Source organism: Drosophila montana, unplaced genomic scaffold, assembly GCF_035044405.1.
Source record: "Drosophila montana isolate Dmon_TW-CO22-7 unplaced genomic scaffold, ASM3504440v1 contig_1417_1, whole genome shotgun sequence".
NCBI lineage: Eukaryota > Metazoa > Arthropoda > Insecta > Diptera > Drosophilidae > Drosophila > Drosophila montana.
Window position 1 is genome coordinate 398,315 of NW_026996370.1, and position 19,859 is coordinate 418,173.

The 19,859-nt window shown below is 41.7% G+C and overlaps 1 protein-coding gene across 1 annotated transcript; it reads right to left on the minus strand.

Moving 5' to 3' along the window:
• Positions 1 to 10,061: 10,061 nt before the first annotated feature.
• Toll-6 (Toll-like receptor 6) lies at positions 10,062 to 15,007 on the minus strand. The gene has a single exon (XM_064684401.1). It carries the CDS (start codon positions 14,918 to 14,920, stop codon positions 10,460 to 10,462), a length of 4,461 nt encoding a protein of 1,486 aa, XP_064540471.1. The 5' UTR covers positions 14,921 to 15,007; the 3' UTR covers positions 10,062 to 10,459.
• Between the last annotated feature and the right edge of the window lie 4,852 nt (positions 15,008 to 19,859).

Sequence of the window (19,859 nt, forward strand, 5' to 3'; positions counted from 1 at the left end):
CGACAGGCGACTGCGTCTCTGCCAGCTGTTCTACAGGACAAACATAACAACAACAGGGATATCTAGTAATTATTGCCCGTGTATAATCTTTATTATTGCTGTTTCCACGCTGGCTGGAGGCTGCAGGATGAGTAGAAGTTACATCTATCCCCATGATGGAATGCTCCATTAAGCCGTTAACAATAACATTAGGCCAGAGTAAGTTAGGATCTGCTCTGCTAGGCATTCTTATTCTTTGTCCATTTGTCGAGCCTTGAGCCTTGCCGCTCTGTTGCATGCTGTGGGATAAGAAGATGACATACTTCTATAGCATGTTCTTTAAAGCTCTTAGCTGGGCTTAGTTAAAGCAGTTGGAAGTTATCTAATAAGCAGCTCAAAATGGGGAAAGTAGGATAGAAAGCTCAAAGCAACTGGATTCAAATTCTATAATAGAAATTAGAAAATTAAAAAAAAAAATATTTAAATAAATTAAAGTTTAAGTTTTTGTATTGGAACAAAATATAATTGAATTGTTATGGAAATTAGAAAGCACCACTAGTTTATATCCATCTTAAGCCCAGCTCAGGCATAATTCTAATCAGATTAGCGACTGTGACCTACCCTATTCAGATAACACGTAAACCTTTGTCATTTATTGTAACCCAATGCCGATTCTTATTTCCACGCGACACTCTCTGGCAGCTTATGTCGCAAAGCTCTTCGATCAATCTAAGGCATACGAAACCTTCAAGGGTTCCCTCAGCTGTCACGTTGTTGCCTGGTGTAAATCCAAGTCAATCCTACGGTCGGCATGCGCACACACACATGCAAAAACACACACACACACATACATCAGAAGGGAACTTCACATAGGATAAGCGTAGAAATAAACCCCCAACTCTTACCCTCGCTGCCAGCAAGCAAACCCTTCGAATTAGACAAAAACTCAAGATGCTGCAAATTTGTAATCCTTGCTCAAAAGACGGAGAAATTTTTCACTTATCGCTGCGGGGCAACACACCCCGCACACACCCTTGCCGGCTGGGCAAACCTACCCTATAAGTTACATATACTTATTTAAGTTTTACTTTCTATGCGTTGTTGTTTTTATTTTATTTTTATTTTATTTTTTTTTGCCTTCATGCCTTCATTTTTCATATATGCAACTATGCTAGCGATAAGTTATTTGAGCAGCCCAGCGGCAGGACAAGGACACACTCACACACACACACAGACGCAAGCACAGGCACAGGCAGTCGCATACACACACACACACACACATCCACATGTAAAAAGCAGGAGCCAACGAATTTGTAAAATTCCAATTAAGAATCTTTGGTTTACTTTGTAAGTTGACTCTCAACTTATTTAGACACTACACAACGACACATGGAGGGGAAATCCTAACACACTCACTAACTCACACACACACACACATATATTTATATATACGCACACTTAAGCGTAACAAAGAGTACACGAGACAACGGCCAGCAAAAACAGAGAATAAATAAAAGCAAAACAAACTCACACACACACACACACGTATACACAGACAGACACAGAGTGTTACACACGCAGACACTCTCACACACTCACTTAGCTCAGCAGCTGTAATCCTAGAAGGGCAGGACAAACGCTCGCCTTGCCGCCGTATCGTCGTCTAATGGACGAATAAATTGCTTGTGAATGAAATGAGAGTACGCTGACTTTTGGTCCTCAAGTGTGTGTGTGTGTGCGCGCGCTCCCGACGGTGGGCGTGGCAGGACACAACTTGTGCCAAAGACGACAACGCACTCATACGCAAAGCAAAGCAAACCAAAGCATAGCGAAACAAATAAACAAACAAACAAACTGAAACGAAACGAAACTTGACGCAACGGATGCCCGAGACACAACTAAAAACTAAAAGCGACTTGCGACATGCAACGCACAAAGTTGCCTCCAAATCTTTTGTCGATAGTAGCTAAAGCGACGCCAAGGGATTACGGGGGGCTAGCTAAGCAAAGAGGGTGTGGTGTGTGCCTGTGCCAACCCCATGCGAAAATGCGCCAAAATTGGCGATAAAATAAAATACGAGACGGCCGGGGCGAGTCGACAAACCCAAAAAAACATATATCCTGTGGCTTCGCATGCCCTTTCCCATAAAGTATGCTGATCCGATCAAGAATTTGCAACCCATATTTAAAGAACTTAAATTAAGAACAATTAAACTGATTTTTATATGTGTTGGCATATTGGATTTTAATATCAATTGAAAATATTGCCGCATATATCTATTTAGGGGATCCAAGATCGAACTCCAGCTCAATGTAAGCATACGTAGTAATAATAGCCATAAAAAATATAATAATTATATTTATAATAATAATGAGAATTATAATAATAATAAAGACAATGAAAATGACAATGATAATGATAATGATAATGATAATGACAATGACAATGACAATGACAATGACAATGACAATGACAATGACAATGACAATGACAATGACAATGACAATGACAATGACAATGACAATGACAATGACAATGACAATGACAATGACAATGACAATGACAATGACAATGACAATGACAATGACAATGACAATGACAATGACAATGACAATGACAATGATAATGACAATGACAATGATAATGATAATGATAATGATAATGATAATGATAATGATAATGATAATGATAATGATAATGATAATGATAATGATAATGATAATGATAATGATAATGATAATGATAATGATAATGATAATGATAATGATAATGATAATGATAATGATAATGATAATGATAATGATAATGATAATGATAATGATAATGATAATGATAATGATAATGATAATGATAATGATAATGATAATGATAATGATAATGATAATGATAATGATAATGATAATGATAATGATAATGATAATGATAGTGATAATGATAATGATAATGATAATGATAATGATAATGATAATGATAATGATAATGATAATGATAATGATAATGATAATGATAATGATAATGATAATGATAATGATAATGATAATGATAATGATAATGATAATGATAATGATAATGATAATGATAATGATAATGATAATGATAATGATAATGATAATGATAATGATAATGATAATGATAATGATAATGATAATGATAATGATAATGATAATGATAATGATAATGATAATGATAATGATAATGATAATTTAATGATAATGATAATGATAATGATAATGATAATGATAATGATAATGATAATGATAATGATAATGATAATGATAATGATAATGATAATGATAATGATAATGATAATGATAATGATAATGATAATGATAATGAGTCTTTAGTGTATCCAACCTTCGGCGTTATGAGTTTTGCCACAGATTGCTTCTTGTTTTCTCTGACATGAGCAGGGAGTCTCGACAGTGGCGCTATCGGAAGGACAGACGCCCAAGATTCGAGTCAGATTCAGAGTCAAGCAGCGAGCATATGTAGGTCAGAATAATGTTGTTGTTGTTGCTGATGTTGATGGGGTTTATGAATTGCCAGCTGACTCGATTTATTGTTGTTGTTGTTTGGCAGATTTTTGTTTTCATTTTTCAAGCAGCAAAGGGACGACAAAAATCAATAAATGTCAACGGGGACATGCTGATAAAGTTGCGACAAAAAGATTTCAAACGGCGAACTACAAGGCGGTGCCAAGGACATGCCCCCGAAACAGTGTATTATCGAGAATGCAGAGGCAAGCAATAAAGCAATTAGCAGGCAACAAGGGAGATAATACAACTAATTAAAACTAAAAGTTATGCGTCAGCGAATGAGATTTTTATTGAGAACAAGCAACAAAGCGACTGAAATAAAGAGCTCAAGACAAAGAGAACTTCCTGCCACTGTGTGGGCGCAGGGGCGTGGCTGATGTGTGACCAGGGAGTATTAAAATGTGCTTCATATGGTATGATTTCGCCTGCTGCTGCTGCTGCGGCTGTTGCTGCCGCTGTTTGTCCGCTCTGAATTATGAGCTTATAATTTACAATTAAGCAAACGTAAGCATAAAACATAAGCACCAGCCATAATTAGTTGCTCAGACTTAATTTTGAACCAAAACGAAACTGTGAACATGACATAAACAAGCCACATAAAGCGCTGCCGGTGTGCGCCTTGTGCCTTGTGTGCCCACAATTTTGACCCCATCAGATAGTGCGTCACGGAATTTCACTTTATCAAATGAGTTCACATCGAAATTGATGATGAGAAAAGGACAGAAAAAAGGCAGCATGCCAAAAAAATATATGTATCGAATGAAGTTGATGAGATGAGCAAGAACAAGTGTCAAAGATAGGATATGTGTGTTGTAAACAATCAGCTTTACCTGGACTCAATTTGTTGCAGCTGACTTAATTGATTGAACGGTGTCAGCCAACTGAGTGATTTATTAATTTCGTTTGCAGCCAAATATTTGACAGCATCAAATTGGCTTTGGCTTAATAAATACTAAATCTATCATTTCTATTATTAAGCTAGAACTTAATCTTTTCCCTATGTACAAGTAAGCATACTATGCATGAATTGTAGGGTTCGAATCCCCAGGATAAGTTTATTAGCCATGCTCTAATGAGGAAACCCTTTGTGTTCTTGAAACCATAAGAAATACAAGACTTGTGTATTTCGCTCTCTTTCTCTCCCTGTCTAAATCTTTGTCACTCTCTGCCTATTCTTTCCTCTTTTTCTTACGCCGCTATTGTCAAGGCTTGCTCGCGTGAGATTGTGTATTTCTCTCTCGCTCTCTCTCTCTCACTCTCTTCCTATTCTTTCCTCTGCCCCTTTCGCTATTGCCCCCCCGCCCCATTCTGGCTATTGTCAAGGCTTTGCTACATTGAGAAAAATACAACAATTGAACAATTCCTTTTTGGTAATTGCTCAACTTGACTGCAATTTTGAGCCAGCCATTGTAATTACGGCTAAAACTGTTTTGTTTTTAGTTTTTTTTTTTTTTTGGTTTTATTTTCATTTTTGTCCAGCACTTAATTGTTGCCTATTTATTTGGTTTTGGGCCGTTGTTCATTTTGTGCAGCAGCAGCAGCAGCTGCCTCAAGGGCTCTTAGAGACCTAGTTTTCTAAACTGCTGACTGCAATTAATTATGGCCTAAAAAATATGCTTTTAATTTTAGCCATTTATTAATGAGTTCGCATTGCAAACGCATTAATTTCACATTTCTCGGTTGTACAATTTATGCTGAAAATTATTTATTGCTAAAATGCATTAAATTGAGAGGCTTATTTATCAGCTGCTCGACGCCATTAACTGACAAATTTCCCTAATTGCATTCCGTTAATAAACTACGACAACAACAACCAAAAAACCAAAAAAAAGAAAATGCAATGCACAAATTTATTGCTATGCTACATAAATTATCAGCTAGCTGCCCCCGCAACCGACTGCCACACGCATCTGCCTCGTTCCACGGCTTTTGTTTATGTTGCAAATTCAGTCTAATTGCAGCAAAATGAAAGGAATGCAACCATTCGACAACTGTCTGTGTGTGTGTGTGTGTGTTTCTCAGTGTGTGTATGTGTGTGTGTTTGTGTATGCCCCACAAATATGCATCCATGAATGCCAGCGTCAACTGCTTCATGCCCTATTCACCCCGCTGCACCCTTTAATATCCTCTTTGATGCCGTTCCCTTTAATGATTTTGTGCGCATTATAATTTAAATGGACTTTTGCGAAAAGCAATTAAATGAAATTAAATTTTGTGTTCAGCTTAATCCGGCGCTGAGCTGCATGCATAGTTCATGTTATCCCCTGTCGGATAACGCCTCCACAATAGGCACCAACTACGCCTACACTGAAACAGACACCGCACCACCCACACCCACACTCCCCTCCCCTCCCCTCCCGCTCACCTATCGCATCAGGTTGTTAAGTGCGTGCCAAGCTGCCGCATCCACTCGACGGGCTCTAGCAGTCGACACCTCCACGGTCAGCAGGAGGACCAAGTGGACAGCCAGCCATGGACAGTCCGCACAAGCGGCCTGCCTCAGGGATTGCTGCGGGCGGTTGAGTGGGTGCCGGCTGCGGGGAGGGAGAGGGAGAGGGAGAGGGAGACAATCATGGATGCACAGTTGAACGTGCGTTTTGTATAGCACTTTTCATATGAATATGAATTGCTTGTGGTTGTGTTAAGTGGCAGAGTTCATTAATGTGCGTGTGTCTGTGTGTGCATTCAATGCCAAACTGTTTACAGTTAATAATATATATACACATGCATATACATATGAATATATATAATATATATACACTCACAAAGTTGATTAAATGTACGCACTTTTTGAGCCAGCGAACAATTTGCTGCCTGCGAATGCCATGAACAAAAAAAGATTCAATCGCATTATGCAAATTGATGGAAATACTATGAAGAGGCTCAAAAGGCTGCAAAAGGAAAAGCGCATAAAGAGAATAACTTGATTTTTCATAATGAACTGATTCTGTATTAAAATGCCTAAGATATGCAAATATATATATGAATTGTGCTTTTAAAAGCTGCTGCAGCTGCACTTTGTTCTATACATCAGAAGATACTTTTCTACACCAATGAAATATCCATAGAAATTATAAGCATACTTGAAGCTTCTTAAAGGGAATGTAAATTAACTGGTATCTTAATAATTCAGGTCCTTGAATACATAGTAAGCGTTGCGCATAGATTAAAATAACATGCTTTTGCCTGATTCTAGGAATTCGAAAAGTAAAAGGTTTACTAAATTCCACAGCTGGCGGCTCGCATGAAAGGACCATGTAGAAAGAATTTTATGCTGGCTTTTTGTTATGTTTAATTTATAGTTGAAGGACTTCTGGAAAAGAAGTTCATTTCATCTTAAACTGTATTTAAGAGTAGCTTTTATCTGTTGAAAGAATATCAGATAAAGCCGGAGCCATATATATATCACCCTATTAGACTTTTGCCACACACAATTTCCGAAAGTAAACACACATTAATGGAATTAAATTTTTGAAATAAATTTGTTTATTGTTGCTTGATTTTTTCCCTTTGTCTTCTTTTGTTTTTTTTTTTCTCCATTTCTTACTGCGCTGTATTTTTGTTGCATAGCTTGCAACTGCTTTGCGATTATTTAAAATAAATTTGTTCTTACAAACTAAATAATGGGCCATGTTTACATAAAAAAAACAGAAGTTTTGCTCATTTGCTTTGCTTTTTATAATTTAGTACTATATATTTATATATATATTAAAGTAATAATTGCAAAAGTGGCTTCTTTAGGAACCCAAAATCTTATAATATTGAATTATCATTATAATTATTATTAGCTGCTGCTTCTTGCTCAATTCGTTGCATACTTTTGTGGGCAATTAGAAATATGTGAAATGAAAGTAAAACAATCAAAATGTTTAACTTTAGAGTAAAAAATGTTTTCTTTCTATATAATATGTATATTAGACAATTAAATACCCTTGCACAAATGAAGCTATGCCGAATGCACGAATGAAAGTTATGTAAAAAAAGATTTAATTTAAACTTTTGGAAAGCGTTTGCTTAAGAATCGATTACTGCACTTATTATATTCTCTTTTGCAAGGGCATTCAATCTTCGGTGCACCGAAGCTGGCAACTAGCTCTTCATTTCGTTATTAAAGTTTAAAATTGGATAGTTTTTGCAAGAATGTAAAATTTGTTATGTACGACGAGTGAAAGTTTTTGTTCTCTGTGTTTGATTAAATTTAGCTAAAGATCGCATAGAACTTTCTAATGCAGCAACTGCAGCTGCAGCACTTGTCTTTATGCAATTTAAACAAAAATCCAAATTTTTAATGTACAATGGCTCATTTGTTATGTTGTAATTAAAATGCTAGTATATATGCCTTTGTATTTAGTATCTCAAATGATTTTGGTTTTCTTTTTTTTTTTTTAATAGCTTTGCTTGCATTTAAATTCTTTTCGGAATGTTTTGAAACGTTTTTTGTTTTATTTTTATCTTCTCGTATTTAATTTATTGGCAGTTGTAAATACAATGCGTATATGTATATATATATATATATATATACTATTTATATGCATGCGTGTGTGAATTTATATATGTACAATTCGAATTCATGCATGCGCAAAATATAATTTATTCATATGTGCGTGTGTCTCTGTGTGTGTGTCTGATTTTGTTTGTTTTTTTGCCTTTTGGGTTTTTTTCTTTCACTTTTTAAATATGTTTGCATTTGCCTTCTGCGCCTGCCACGCCCACAACGCCGCGAAAATTCAATCAACAATAATGCCTGCGAACTGCTACATATATTGTTGTTATTATTGTTGCTGTTGTTGTATCTTTTGTTGTTTTAATGGCATGCCATTAAATAATTTCATTAAATGCTTTGTATGAGACATGAACGGCATAAAAAAGGTCGTCTCATTGTTTTTTTGTTTTTTTTTTTTTGTGTAGCTGTCCTCGTTGTTGTTGTTGCTGTCTTTTTTTTTGTTTTTTAATGTTTTGCAAATTCCGACAGTTTCTTCAATCAATTTACGAAGCGACCAAAACAAAGAAATAACTGAAAATAACATAAATTCAACCGACTGCATAAAAAACAATGCATATCGGAAATGTGTTAATAAAAATGTTGGTCTGCTTTTGAATACTCTGACATTAAGAGAGTTCGCCTACTTTATGACACATGACGAGTCCTCGCTTTACTATCACATTTTGTTAAGCAAATAGTAAAATTTAATTAATTGAACTTATTTTAAGAGCTGCATTTTAGATAAATGATGCTCTTAAATAAGAAAAATGTAATGTACAATATTTTATATCAATAATTAATTAGGCTTTCATTGCTTGTGATTAAACTAGAGAATTTTAAATTATTCTATACATATATTTATTACATAAAAAACACTTTTTTTATACCATAATATTTATATATATGTGATAAATAATTAATTAAATATATTATTAAGTCGAAAGGTAAAAAAAACATGTTTTAAAAAGAAATAAATATATTATAGATATTTACGTTAAATAAAAAAACTCCGGACCTGGAGCCAGCCAAACAAATATTTATAATATCGAAATTATGTAATTAAATATTAATAAAGTAATCTTTAATTATTTATATCTAATATAAACGATTAAAATGGAATGCAAATTAACTTAGAATCTAAAAATAAAAAAAATAGCATTGCAATTAAATTTAATTAAAAAAGAGCTACTTAAAACCTTTTAATTATGCCCAAATTAAGCGTATTCGTAACAGGTGCTGTGGCCAGGTGTCATGCGTTTCGCCATTCGGTTGAGTTGGGTGCGTTGTGGCATTTGGTTCGGTAGTCAGTTTGGTTCATTGTTTGCGGTTCGTAAGCTTAATTGTTATCAACAACGGCGTCAGGCTGGCGTCATTATCGCATAGCCAGGACGAGTGTGCGTCTGTGTGTGCGTCTGTGTGTGCGTGTGTGTGTGCGTGTGTGTGTTGCTGATTTACTATCATATTTATTTTTGCATTCGTTGAGTGTCAGCTATTAATAATAATATTTTTATTATATTATTATTTTTTCATCGCATCTATTATGTTGCCTTGCATTGTTGTGTATTTATTTATTATTTGCTTATTTTTCTCGATTTTTCACATATTTTTTTTTACTCTGTTTAATTGTTTGATTTTTATCAAACAATTTCCTTACATGCTAATTAATTTGCCTGAACGGCTGGCTAACTGTGTCTGTCTCTGGGCTCGTAGTTCGAATCCTTTAAAGCGGATTCCTGCGTGTGTTTTTTCTTAGTTCTCTTGGCTGACTTGGATTTTGTCCATTTACTATGTCTCAGGTCTATTTTAAATATATATATATATATGGAGTACTATTACTTTCCATTTTTGCACTGCTGTAAAAAATGCAATTTTATATATATATATATCATTTTTATTTTTTTGGTTTTATGCCTGACATACTTTTTGCATGGCAAATAAAAGTTGTATTTTTTGTATTTGTTTGTTTATGGTTTATTGAACAAATTTATATTTTATTGATTTATTTTTGCAGTTGTTTTCAATGGTATTTTTATTTTAAATATAATTAATGCTTTAATAATTTAAGTTGTAGTTCTTTGTATGTACAAATGCCTAGGCTAAATGAATTTCCTTTTATACTTTATATATATATATGTATATATATAGATTTATATTTATATATTTATACAATGCAATAAATTAGCGAACGTGTTAGAATATCAATTGTTTAAGTCGTGGGTATTATGTACAGGCTAAGTCAAATTTATTTCAAACAACTAAAAATATCAGTCTCTTCCACTGCCCCCAAATGTATGCTATGCTTTCCTTCTCTCCGCTCTTGCCTTTAATTTAAGTTTAGTTTACTTTTAATTTTAGTTTAAGTTGTAGTTTAAGTGTAAGTTTTAGTTTTAGTTTAGTTAGTTTGCCTTGCTTATAAATTCACTGGTTGTTCGAACTGGTCACGCCCCGCCCTTTGGCTCGGTTACGCCCACAGATCATGCAGCGGCTTGCTGGCGCCGCCATCGTCCAGCTCATTGAGACTCAAATTCGATTCGTAATGCGTCAGCTCCGGCTGGCGACTGTTGTTGCTGCTGCTGCTCATCGTGGCGCTGCTCTGTGTGCCGCTCTCCAGCCCGCCGCAGCCGCAGAGCAGCTCGTCGTCCGCATTGCAATTGCAGGGCTTCTTGCAGTTGTAGGCGCCGGCGCTGATGGCGGGCGGCACAAAGTTCGAGCTAAACGAGCTGGGCAGCACGCTCGCCGCCGCCGCCGCCGCAGCCGCAGCCGAGGATGCCTGACTCTTAACGGAGCGCTTGGCGGTGCCTATGCACTCGCAGTTGCTGCTGCCCCTCAGCTGCAGCTGCTGCTGCTTGGCATAGTCGACGCTGTCGTAGGCGGGCGCCTGGCCAGCTGCCAAATAGGCGGGCACCGCGTACTCGTGCTGACTGCGTCGGTGCTGCTGCTGCTGCTGCGGCTGCTGCTGGTGCGGATGATGTTCCAGCGTTTTGGCCATGCCCGCGATGCTGAGCTCGCGCTGCTTCTTGGTCAGCGGATTCATAGTGTTGAATTTGCAGGCAGCTGCCGCAGCCGTTGCGGATGTGGGTATGGGCTTGTAGCCACGGGCGCCGCACTCATTGATTGTGGCATAGTTGTTGCTGCTGCAGTCCGCGTACAGCTTGTCCGCGATCCTTGCTGCGGGCACTGGCACGGGCACGCCCCCAACGCCCGACTGATATTCGTGCGCCGTGGCATACATATTCACCGAGGAGGTGCGTGCGGCCAGGCAGCCGGACACGCGCTTATTATTGTTGCCTCTGCCATGTGGCAGGGGCAGGGCGAGACGCAGCTTCTGCCAGAACTTCTTGTCATCCCACTCGATGCAGGTGCTTGTGCGCAAATAATGCCGCATATCCAGATCGATATCCCGCTGCGGCAGATCCCCGTAGAGTATGAAGACGACACGCTTGCGTCGCTTCACCAGCTCGTGGAGCGCACTCTTGTACTCAAAGCGTGTCCACTCGTTGTAGAGGAAGTTCTTGGATAGCACCAAAACAAACTGTTTGGCGCTCTCCGCGGCCTCAATCAGTGCGTCCGTGATGTAGGCGTTGATGTTGACATCGCGATAGTGCAGGCACAGCCGATAGCCAATCTCGCTCTCCAGGGTATTGGCCAGAATCTGATTGACGAAATGCTCATCCTGCAGGCTATAGGCAAAGTAGGCATCATTCGGTCGCTCCTTGTCCAGCTGGTCCACAAAGCGGGGCGAGCGATAGCAGAAGGTCAACAGGCAGCTGTTGGAGTGCGCCCACATCTTGAGCTCGTGCCGATAGCAGAACAGCCCGAAGATGAGGCCAAAGAAGCCCACAAAGGCGCACGTGGCCACCAGGAGCAGCGGCAACAGGCCCTCAATCTCATTGGTGTGCATATAGTGGGCGACTCCGTCGCGCAGCGTGCACTTGGTGCCGTTCTTCTCGCGCAGCACACTGGTCGCATTGTTGTAGATGCAGCTCACGCGGGCGGCGTCGACAATCTTCTCGGAGCTCTGCGCCAGATAGTTGCGAAAGCGCGACAGGTAGCCGCACTCACAGCTCCACTGATTGTCGGCCAGACTGATCTCGACGAGATACGGATTCGAGGCGAGCTGCCACACCTCAAAGTGCATCAGGCGATTGCCGTCCAGGCGCAGCACCTCCAGCTTGCGCAGCATCTGGAAGCTGCCATTGGCAATGCTCGCAATGCGATTCGACTGCAGATACAGCTCGCGCAGATTCTCCAGATTGTGGAACTCGTTGCCCTCCAGTGAGACAATGTGATTGTCCTCCAGATGCAGCACCAGCAGACGCTTCAGTCCACTGAACGTGGTATTGTAAATGTGCGCCACATTCGAGTTGTTCGCATAGAGCACGGCCAGGTTCTTGCGTCCGAGGAACGAATGACCCGCCAGCTCGACAAAATTATTGCCATCGATATACAGCTCGGTGGTGTCCATGGGAACACGGCGCGGCATCTGCGAGTAGCCGGCGCCGGAGCACTCGACTATATTGGTCGACCAGGTCTGGTCGTGGAAGCACGTACAGTTCGTGGGGCAGGTCATCTCGCAGTCGCAGGCATCGAACTCGCAGCAATGGCAGACGGCGAAGCAGTGCGTCTTGTAGGTGCACAGGAAGTGCTTGGGCTCCGCCTCCAGCAGCGGAATATAGGCGCGTTCCCTGTTGTTGAGCAGCTTGCAGTAGATGGTCTCCAGGTCCATGATGCGCGGATATTGGCGGGACGTGATGTGATTGATCTTCTGCAGCCAGTCGATGTTGCAGTCGCAGGTGAAGGGATTGCCGCCAATATAGAACTCGGGCAGCGGACGCTGCTCCTGGACGGGCAGAATGCGCAGGGATTTAATGTCGAGCGTGTTGATCTGATTCGCATACAAGTCCACCCGAGTCAGATTCGATTTGTGCATAAACGTGTCCGGATCCACAGTCGTGATTAGGTTGTCGTTCAGAAACAACAGCTCTATGGAATTGGGTATGGAGGCGGGGCCAATGCGCTGCAGCTGATTAAAGCTCACGTCGAGCGTTTGCAGACGCAGCTCGGCATCGAGCCCAAAGCGATTCGACAGCAGCCCGAGCCGATTCTTGTGCAGATCGAGCCACTGCAGCGTGCTGGGCGTATGCCCATAGTCGAAGCTCTCCAGCCGATTATCCGAGATATTCAGCCAGAGCAGCGAGGGCATATTGCTGAACAGTCCATTGATGTCCGTCAGCTCGTTGCCGTCCAAGCGTATCGCCTGGATGCTGGAGGTCATCTCGAAGGCGCCCGGCTCGACGACAGCTATGCGATTCCTGGCCAGATTCAGTATCTGCAGGCTAGGCAGATCGCGAAACGTGTGCATCGTTATGTTCTCCAAATAGTTGCCAATCAGACGCAGCCCGTACAGATTGCCCAGACCCTTGAAGGCGTTCTCCTCCAGCACGGTGACCATGTTCTCGCCCAGATCCACGGTGCGCAGCAGGCGCATATTCCTCAACGCCAGCGGCACCGTCTTCAGCTGGTTCCCATTCAAATTCAGATCCTGCAGCGCGCTGCAGTTCCTGAACGCATCCGGATGCACGCCAATCAGCGCATTGTTGTCCAGCGAGAGCAGCGACAGCACATAGAGCCCGTTCAGCGCATAGGCGTCCAGGTACTTCAGCTTGTTGTGGGAGAGGAGCAGCGTGTGCAGATTGTTCATGGGCGCAAAGGTGTCCGCGGCAATGTTCTCCAGCTGGTTGTGCCGCAAATTGAGTATCTGCAGCGTGTACAAATCGCTGAAGATCTCCGGCTCCAGCTTGGTCAGCTTGTTGTGCGAGAGATTCAGCAGGACGAGACGTATGAGTCCGACAAACGTGTTGCGATCCGTCCACGTGGAGGTGATCTGATTGAAGGACAGGTCCAGCGCCTGCAGTTGGTCCAGATTGGAGAAGAGCTGCGGACTGAGCACACTGATGGAATTGTTCTGCAGATAGACCTCCTGGATGGTCTTGGACTGTTCCGCGAACAGCTCGGAGGGCAGGGCGACAATCTTGTTGGAGCTCAGATTGAGCACCTGCAGATTCTTGAGGCCACTCAAAGCCCTGTCCGCAATCATCGAGATCTCATTATTGTTCACGTGGAGCACGCGCAGGCGGCGCAGCGTGCCAAACCCATTGGCGGGCAGGAGGACAAAGTGATTGAAGCTGACATCGAGCAGCTCCAGATCCAATGAGCACGAGCTGACGGCACGTCTGCCCGCCTCGGTGGTGGAGACGGAGCTGGAGCTGGAGCTGGGACTGGACTCTGTGGAGCTGGGCGCCTCCTTGCTGCGATCCCGGAAGCCCAGCTCGTTGACATCCTGCAGGCGGTTCTCGCTCATGTTCAGTGCGGACAAGGCGGACAGCGCGCAGAATATGTTATCCGGCAGGGACCATATGTTGTTCGAGCTCAAATCCAATCTCTCCAGCTGCTTGGTCACAGCGAACGCATCCGCCTCAATCTCAAAGTTCAGTGCCGGCCACAGAATGTTGTGGGTGCGCAGCGTGAGATTTCGCAGCTGCTCCAGACCGTCGAGCACCTGGCGACCCAGCTTGCCCAGCTTGCAGTACTGAATGGACAGCTGCTGCAGCCGCGACAAATGGGCGAAGGACTGCGCCTCTAGTCGGCTCTTGGCCATGATCTCGTCGTTGCACAGAATGTGCAGGGCAACCGTGTGCTCCGCGGGAATCACACTGAAATTGGTCGTGTCGAATTCGCTGTTCACCGTGCGCAGATTACAGGTCAGGGCAATCTCCGGCTGCTCCAGTCCAGCGGCGGGCATAAAATGACAGTCATCGGGCGCATCGTACAGGCCCGCATCTCCGCCAGAAATGGGACGCAGTGTGCGTGCCGGCGTCGAGGGCGGCAGCAGCTGGGAACTGGAGACGCCCGCCTCGCCCATGATGGCATTCGAGTGCGAATGCGACTGCTGCTGGTGCTTGCTGCTGGACCCCGACTCCGAGTGGGCTGCCGCTGACGCATCCTGGCTGCTGCTCACCGTGACCGGGAGCAGCAGTTGTAGTAGAAGGCACAGGCACAATGGATTCAACATTTCGTAGGCTGTGTGTGTGTGTTGGTGTGTGTGTGTGTGTAAGTTGCTCCTCTTTTTAGTTTACTTGGGAGTAACGGTATAAAATGAAAAAACTTAACGAAAATCAATTCCACTTGCAATTGGCCAAAAACTCTGCACACATATTTGCGGCCGCTACCCTTCGGTCACAGTTCAAGAGTTGCGGGGTGTGGGGGGGTTGGGCTGAGTTAATTGTAATTGGCGTAGCCAACTTAACGGTTTACAGTTACTCCCTGCCGCACATTATATTACAACATTTATCTGCATCACTTTCGTATTTTTGTATTCGTATGCTTTTCGTTTTTTTTTTATTTTTCGGGTTTTTGTTTTTAGGAACCTTGTTGGAATTTTTAATTGCTGCGGGCCACTCGCGACGTTCTTTTATCACTTTTCTATGTTGTTTTTTTTTTGTTGAGACAAAACTTGTAACGGTTCACGTGTGGGTTTGCATGCGGGCGTGCGGCGTATCTTTGGTATGTCTGGCGCGCACGTTGGCTGAGTGTCGACTGACTGCCGCAACGTGCGCAGCTCTCACTTAAATAGAGAGACGGTACACAGCGAGCGTTGCGTTGCGTCGGCTGAGGAGCCGAAGACTGCACAATACACGGCACGACAGCAAGAACAACAACAAGCACGACAACGGCGAGCGCAATAGAGAGGGAAATTTCAAAGGGAGAGCGCAACACAGCGGGAGCGCAAGCCTTAAAGGAAATTTGCTCCGCTTGAATGCGCTCCACAGAGCGAATGCTACAGAGATGCTGCTGTTGCTGCCTCTGCCGACGACGTTGCTGCTTAGAGGGTTTCTAATCGCATCAAACAGCTGGCGTCCTTTTTGCCCATGGTACTTTTTAGTACTCGCCGCAGCCCATTTGCCGAGAGCCGATTCGACTCGACTCGAGTAGAGTCGAGTCTCACAGGCTTCGACTTTGTCTCTGTTTTGATAATGAAAATATATGATGTGCAGGCGGCCAGCGCCAATCTTCATACAAATGTAATTTATTTTTATACGCATGTGTGTGTGTGTTTGTGTGTGTATGGTTGCCTGCTGTCTCTGTCTGCTGTGTGTATGTTTGTGTGTGTGTGTGTGTGTGTGGGTGGCTGTGAGCGTGTGACATATAAAAATAATAATTCCTTACATTCCATTAAATTACAATAATAATTTTAATTAAACTGTTTTGTTTGCGCTTGAGGTAACATTCTCTCGGCTCAGCTCGGCTTGATGACTTCCTTTGCATTCAGGAATTATCATCATCGTTATCATCATCAGCATTATCATTGTCCTGGCTGTGATTGTGGCCTGTTGTCATTGGCTTTATGATAATTTCTAAATTGGCTTCAGCAAGTGCTCTTTGCCTTGTTTCTTTTTTTTTTTTTTTTGCTTTGGGTTGGGATAGGCTCAAAAATCAATATGCTGCATTTTTGCTTTACGCCTGAGAAAGTAGCCTAAGACGATAATGATAACGATGATGAGATGATGATGCTGATGATAATGATGATAGTAATGGGCTCTGGGCGCAAACAGGAAGTTGGCAAACATGGATATGCTGTTAGCCAGTTGGGCGTAAACGGGTCAAGCATTCTAGACTTGAGAACGGAAAAAAGATTGCAAAGGCTGTTGGGCATCAAGAGATACGCTAAGACTTATAAAATATAAGGGACCACAGAGCATATACATATATATATACATATATAAATATATATATGTATATATCTTAAAGACTTCATTAAAAACTCATATTAATTTAAGCCTATTAAGCTGCTTACATTTTGTAAACTAACAAAATTACCAGGGAACGTCTTTTATCTGGATACGTTGCACTCTTTTAGCTAGATACCAATTTTTGTTCACTTTTCCCACAGTTTATTTTTATCAAGATCTTTGCGAAAAACTAAGCCAAGTAAGAGCTGATGCACTTTTGCAAATTCGCACCATCTGCAAGTTAAACATCTCATCTCAGTTGAGCTCAGGTATATGACACCTGCTGGCCGCCTGTTTGGTAAACACAGGTCCCAGCACTCTAATCAAGATGCAGCAAGGTAGAAAAAAGCGCCTTTCAGCCTATTTACTAAACTTATCTTTATAGAAGAAATCTGTTTAAGAAATGCGCTAAAATTCAAAGCTGCCTATGGCATCTGAGTGCCAACTGAATGGTCGTGGATGTTGGGATAAGGATGTATAACTCGGCGCATCCGCTCTTCAGCAAGCCGATTTGCTGGTCCTCCGCACGACATTCGCCTAATGCAAAAGCCAATAGTCATGCACTATTCACAATTGTGCGGACAATTGGCAATGAAAGGGAAGTCCAAGGTAAACACTTGCGGATGTAAGAGATTATAAAGAGATGAGAGACAGCGAGTGCGAGTGCGAGGTGGTCTTCATCTATATTTGCTTTAAAGGACACTTTATGCTCAGGGCCATTTATCTTCGAAGGAGTCGTTTGTCTCTGCTGCATTGAGGAAATAAAAAATTTGTTTGTCAGCTGGCCTGCCCGTCCGTCTGTCCTTTAAGGGTTGCATTGTGCAAAAAGAAGAGGAGAAGAGAAAAAAGTGTCCTTTTTTTTTTTGTAACGGAAGCAGGAAGCAGGACTCTCGCCTGTACAACTAGGTAAAGATGTCAAGTCACCCAGTTGAAGTCTGGCCTTGTCCCGTCCATTTTTCTCAATATAATGTCTATTGATTTTTGGCTTTTGATTGTTTACATATTTGCCGTATTTTGACAACTAAATCGCCAGACAGCCCGGCAGCCAACTCACACATAAGTCGGCCCACCCAGGCCCAGGCCCAAGATCTGGCTTGCACTTTATAAATTAAATGTCAGCCGTACAGTTATTGACCATTTGACTTGACACATGGCTCGATTTCCGGTCGCATTTCCTCTCCAGCTCACTTTTTTTCTCTGGTTTTCTCATTTTCTTTTCTTGGTTTTTGTATAACCCACAAAACTGTGGCCACTCCTGCGGAATATCGCCGTGAAGGTCGCCCAAGCAATTACTTTGTACGTCTAATGGCAGTCCAACTGCAGTCCAAGGATTCGCTACCGTCTACCGGCCCGTCGTGTGTGTCCTTGACTTGTGCAATTTAGCCAAGCCCGTCCGCATACACTCGCCGTGGCCATTAGATAAGCGCCAACTGCCTTCAATTTGTATCACTGATGAAAGCTGCCGATATGTCGTACGGGCAGGTTATTCTCATGGCTGCCTATCTAACGAATAGAGCTTTTTAATACAAAGATAAAATCAATTCTAGCTAACATGTTGCTACTATGATAAGGTCATAACCTTATAGAAGAACTAATAAGTTGGAGTTATATATAGAAATATATTGTAAAGAGATGAAATAGATGTACTTGGTATATTGTTATTGCTAAGAAATGTCATGTGTGTAAAAAATTTGATCAAATCATTTTTAAAGATTAATTTATTTTTAAACTTATATTATCTTTACAGCTGCATACTTATATATACTTCGACTTTACGTACAAATGTGGGCTTTCAACTCAAGTAAAAAAATGTATATAAAAAAATACTGTCAAGGGTAAGTCAGTTAATTATAATTATTATTATTATTCGAATCCGGCCAGTTTGGCATATTTTTCAGTCGAAACGTTTTTCTTTTATAAGATATCTCTATATAAATATCCCTGTGTCCTGACTGACTAATTGAATGTCTAACTAACTGAATGACTGACTGACTGATTGACTGACTGGCTGATTGACTGACTGACTGACTGACTGATTGACTTGTCTAACTGACTGACTGACTAGAGAAATTCCACCCGCTAGTGTGGAAAAAACGCGAAAAACGTTTGTATCTAACTTCTTTGTTTACCATCCAATGGTCTTCAAAATCATTTGCAAAGGTCTTTGCGAAAATTCATCAGATATGTGTTTTACAATCTTTGCAAATTAATTTGATCAAGCTGCGCACCACAACTCGAACATGGGTGCAAACAATTGATTTCAAATGTTGTTTCTTTATTCGGTGGACTTTAAACATATTTTTAAAAAGACGTGTAGTTCAAGATGTATATCTATATATTATAATCTTAACAAAGTCCGAGTACTGTATCACAAGCTCTATAAGAAGATTCAATCGAAAAAAGAGTTGATGTTGATCAAGGCCAGCTTCAAAGAAGCTTAAATTTCCTCTGACGTTTCTTGGTTCTCGTTTGATTTGGAGCCTTTTTAATTAAACTGTGCCATGAGAGATGTTTTTTCTCAGGCAGGTGAGCCGTGTGTCTATTTGAAAATAAGACAACTTCCTTTGGAACTAATTTTCCACTCTCTACTGTAGCCTTCTCCTGTAGATGGCTGCGCTGTCAAAGGCTGCTTTACAATCTCAATTCGGTAATATTCCCTTTTTATTATTTGAGTGGAGCTTCAGCTAATAGGAGCTAGGATGTCCCTAACTAGGCAAAGCCTCGGCTGTAAGTTGTAGCTTTAGTTTGCTGCTAATGAGCAATTCATGTCAATTGCTAATTAGTGCGCTGAAGATTTTTATCTGCTTTGGCTGACTTATCGCTGCCATTTTTATAACCCAGAAGCAAACGCAAATGCAGAAGCGGGTCCAGGACCGGGACCCGGTCCGGGCCCAAATACAATGGCCAAGAAATTAGCAAACCCGGCCAAGATAAGTCAATTAGGTTTGGCTTTATAGCTGCCAATGGCGACCAAAACAAAAGCCCAAAGACACAGACAGTCGGCCAGAAAGTTGTGCGGGGGAAGGGGATTGTGTTGGATTGGGTGGCGTGGGCAAATGGGCGCTGCGGCAA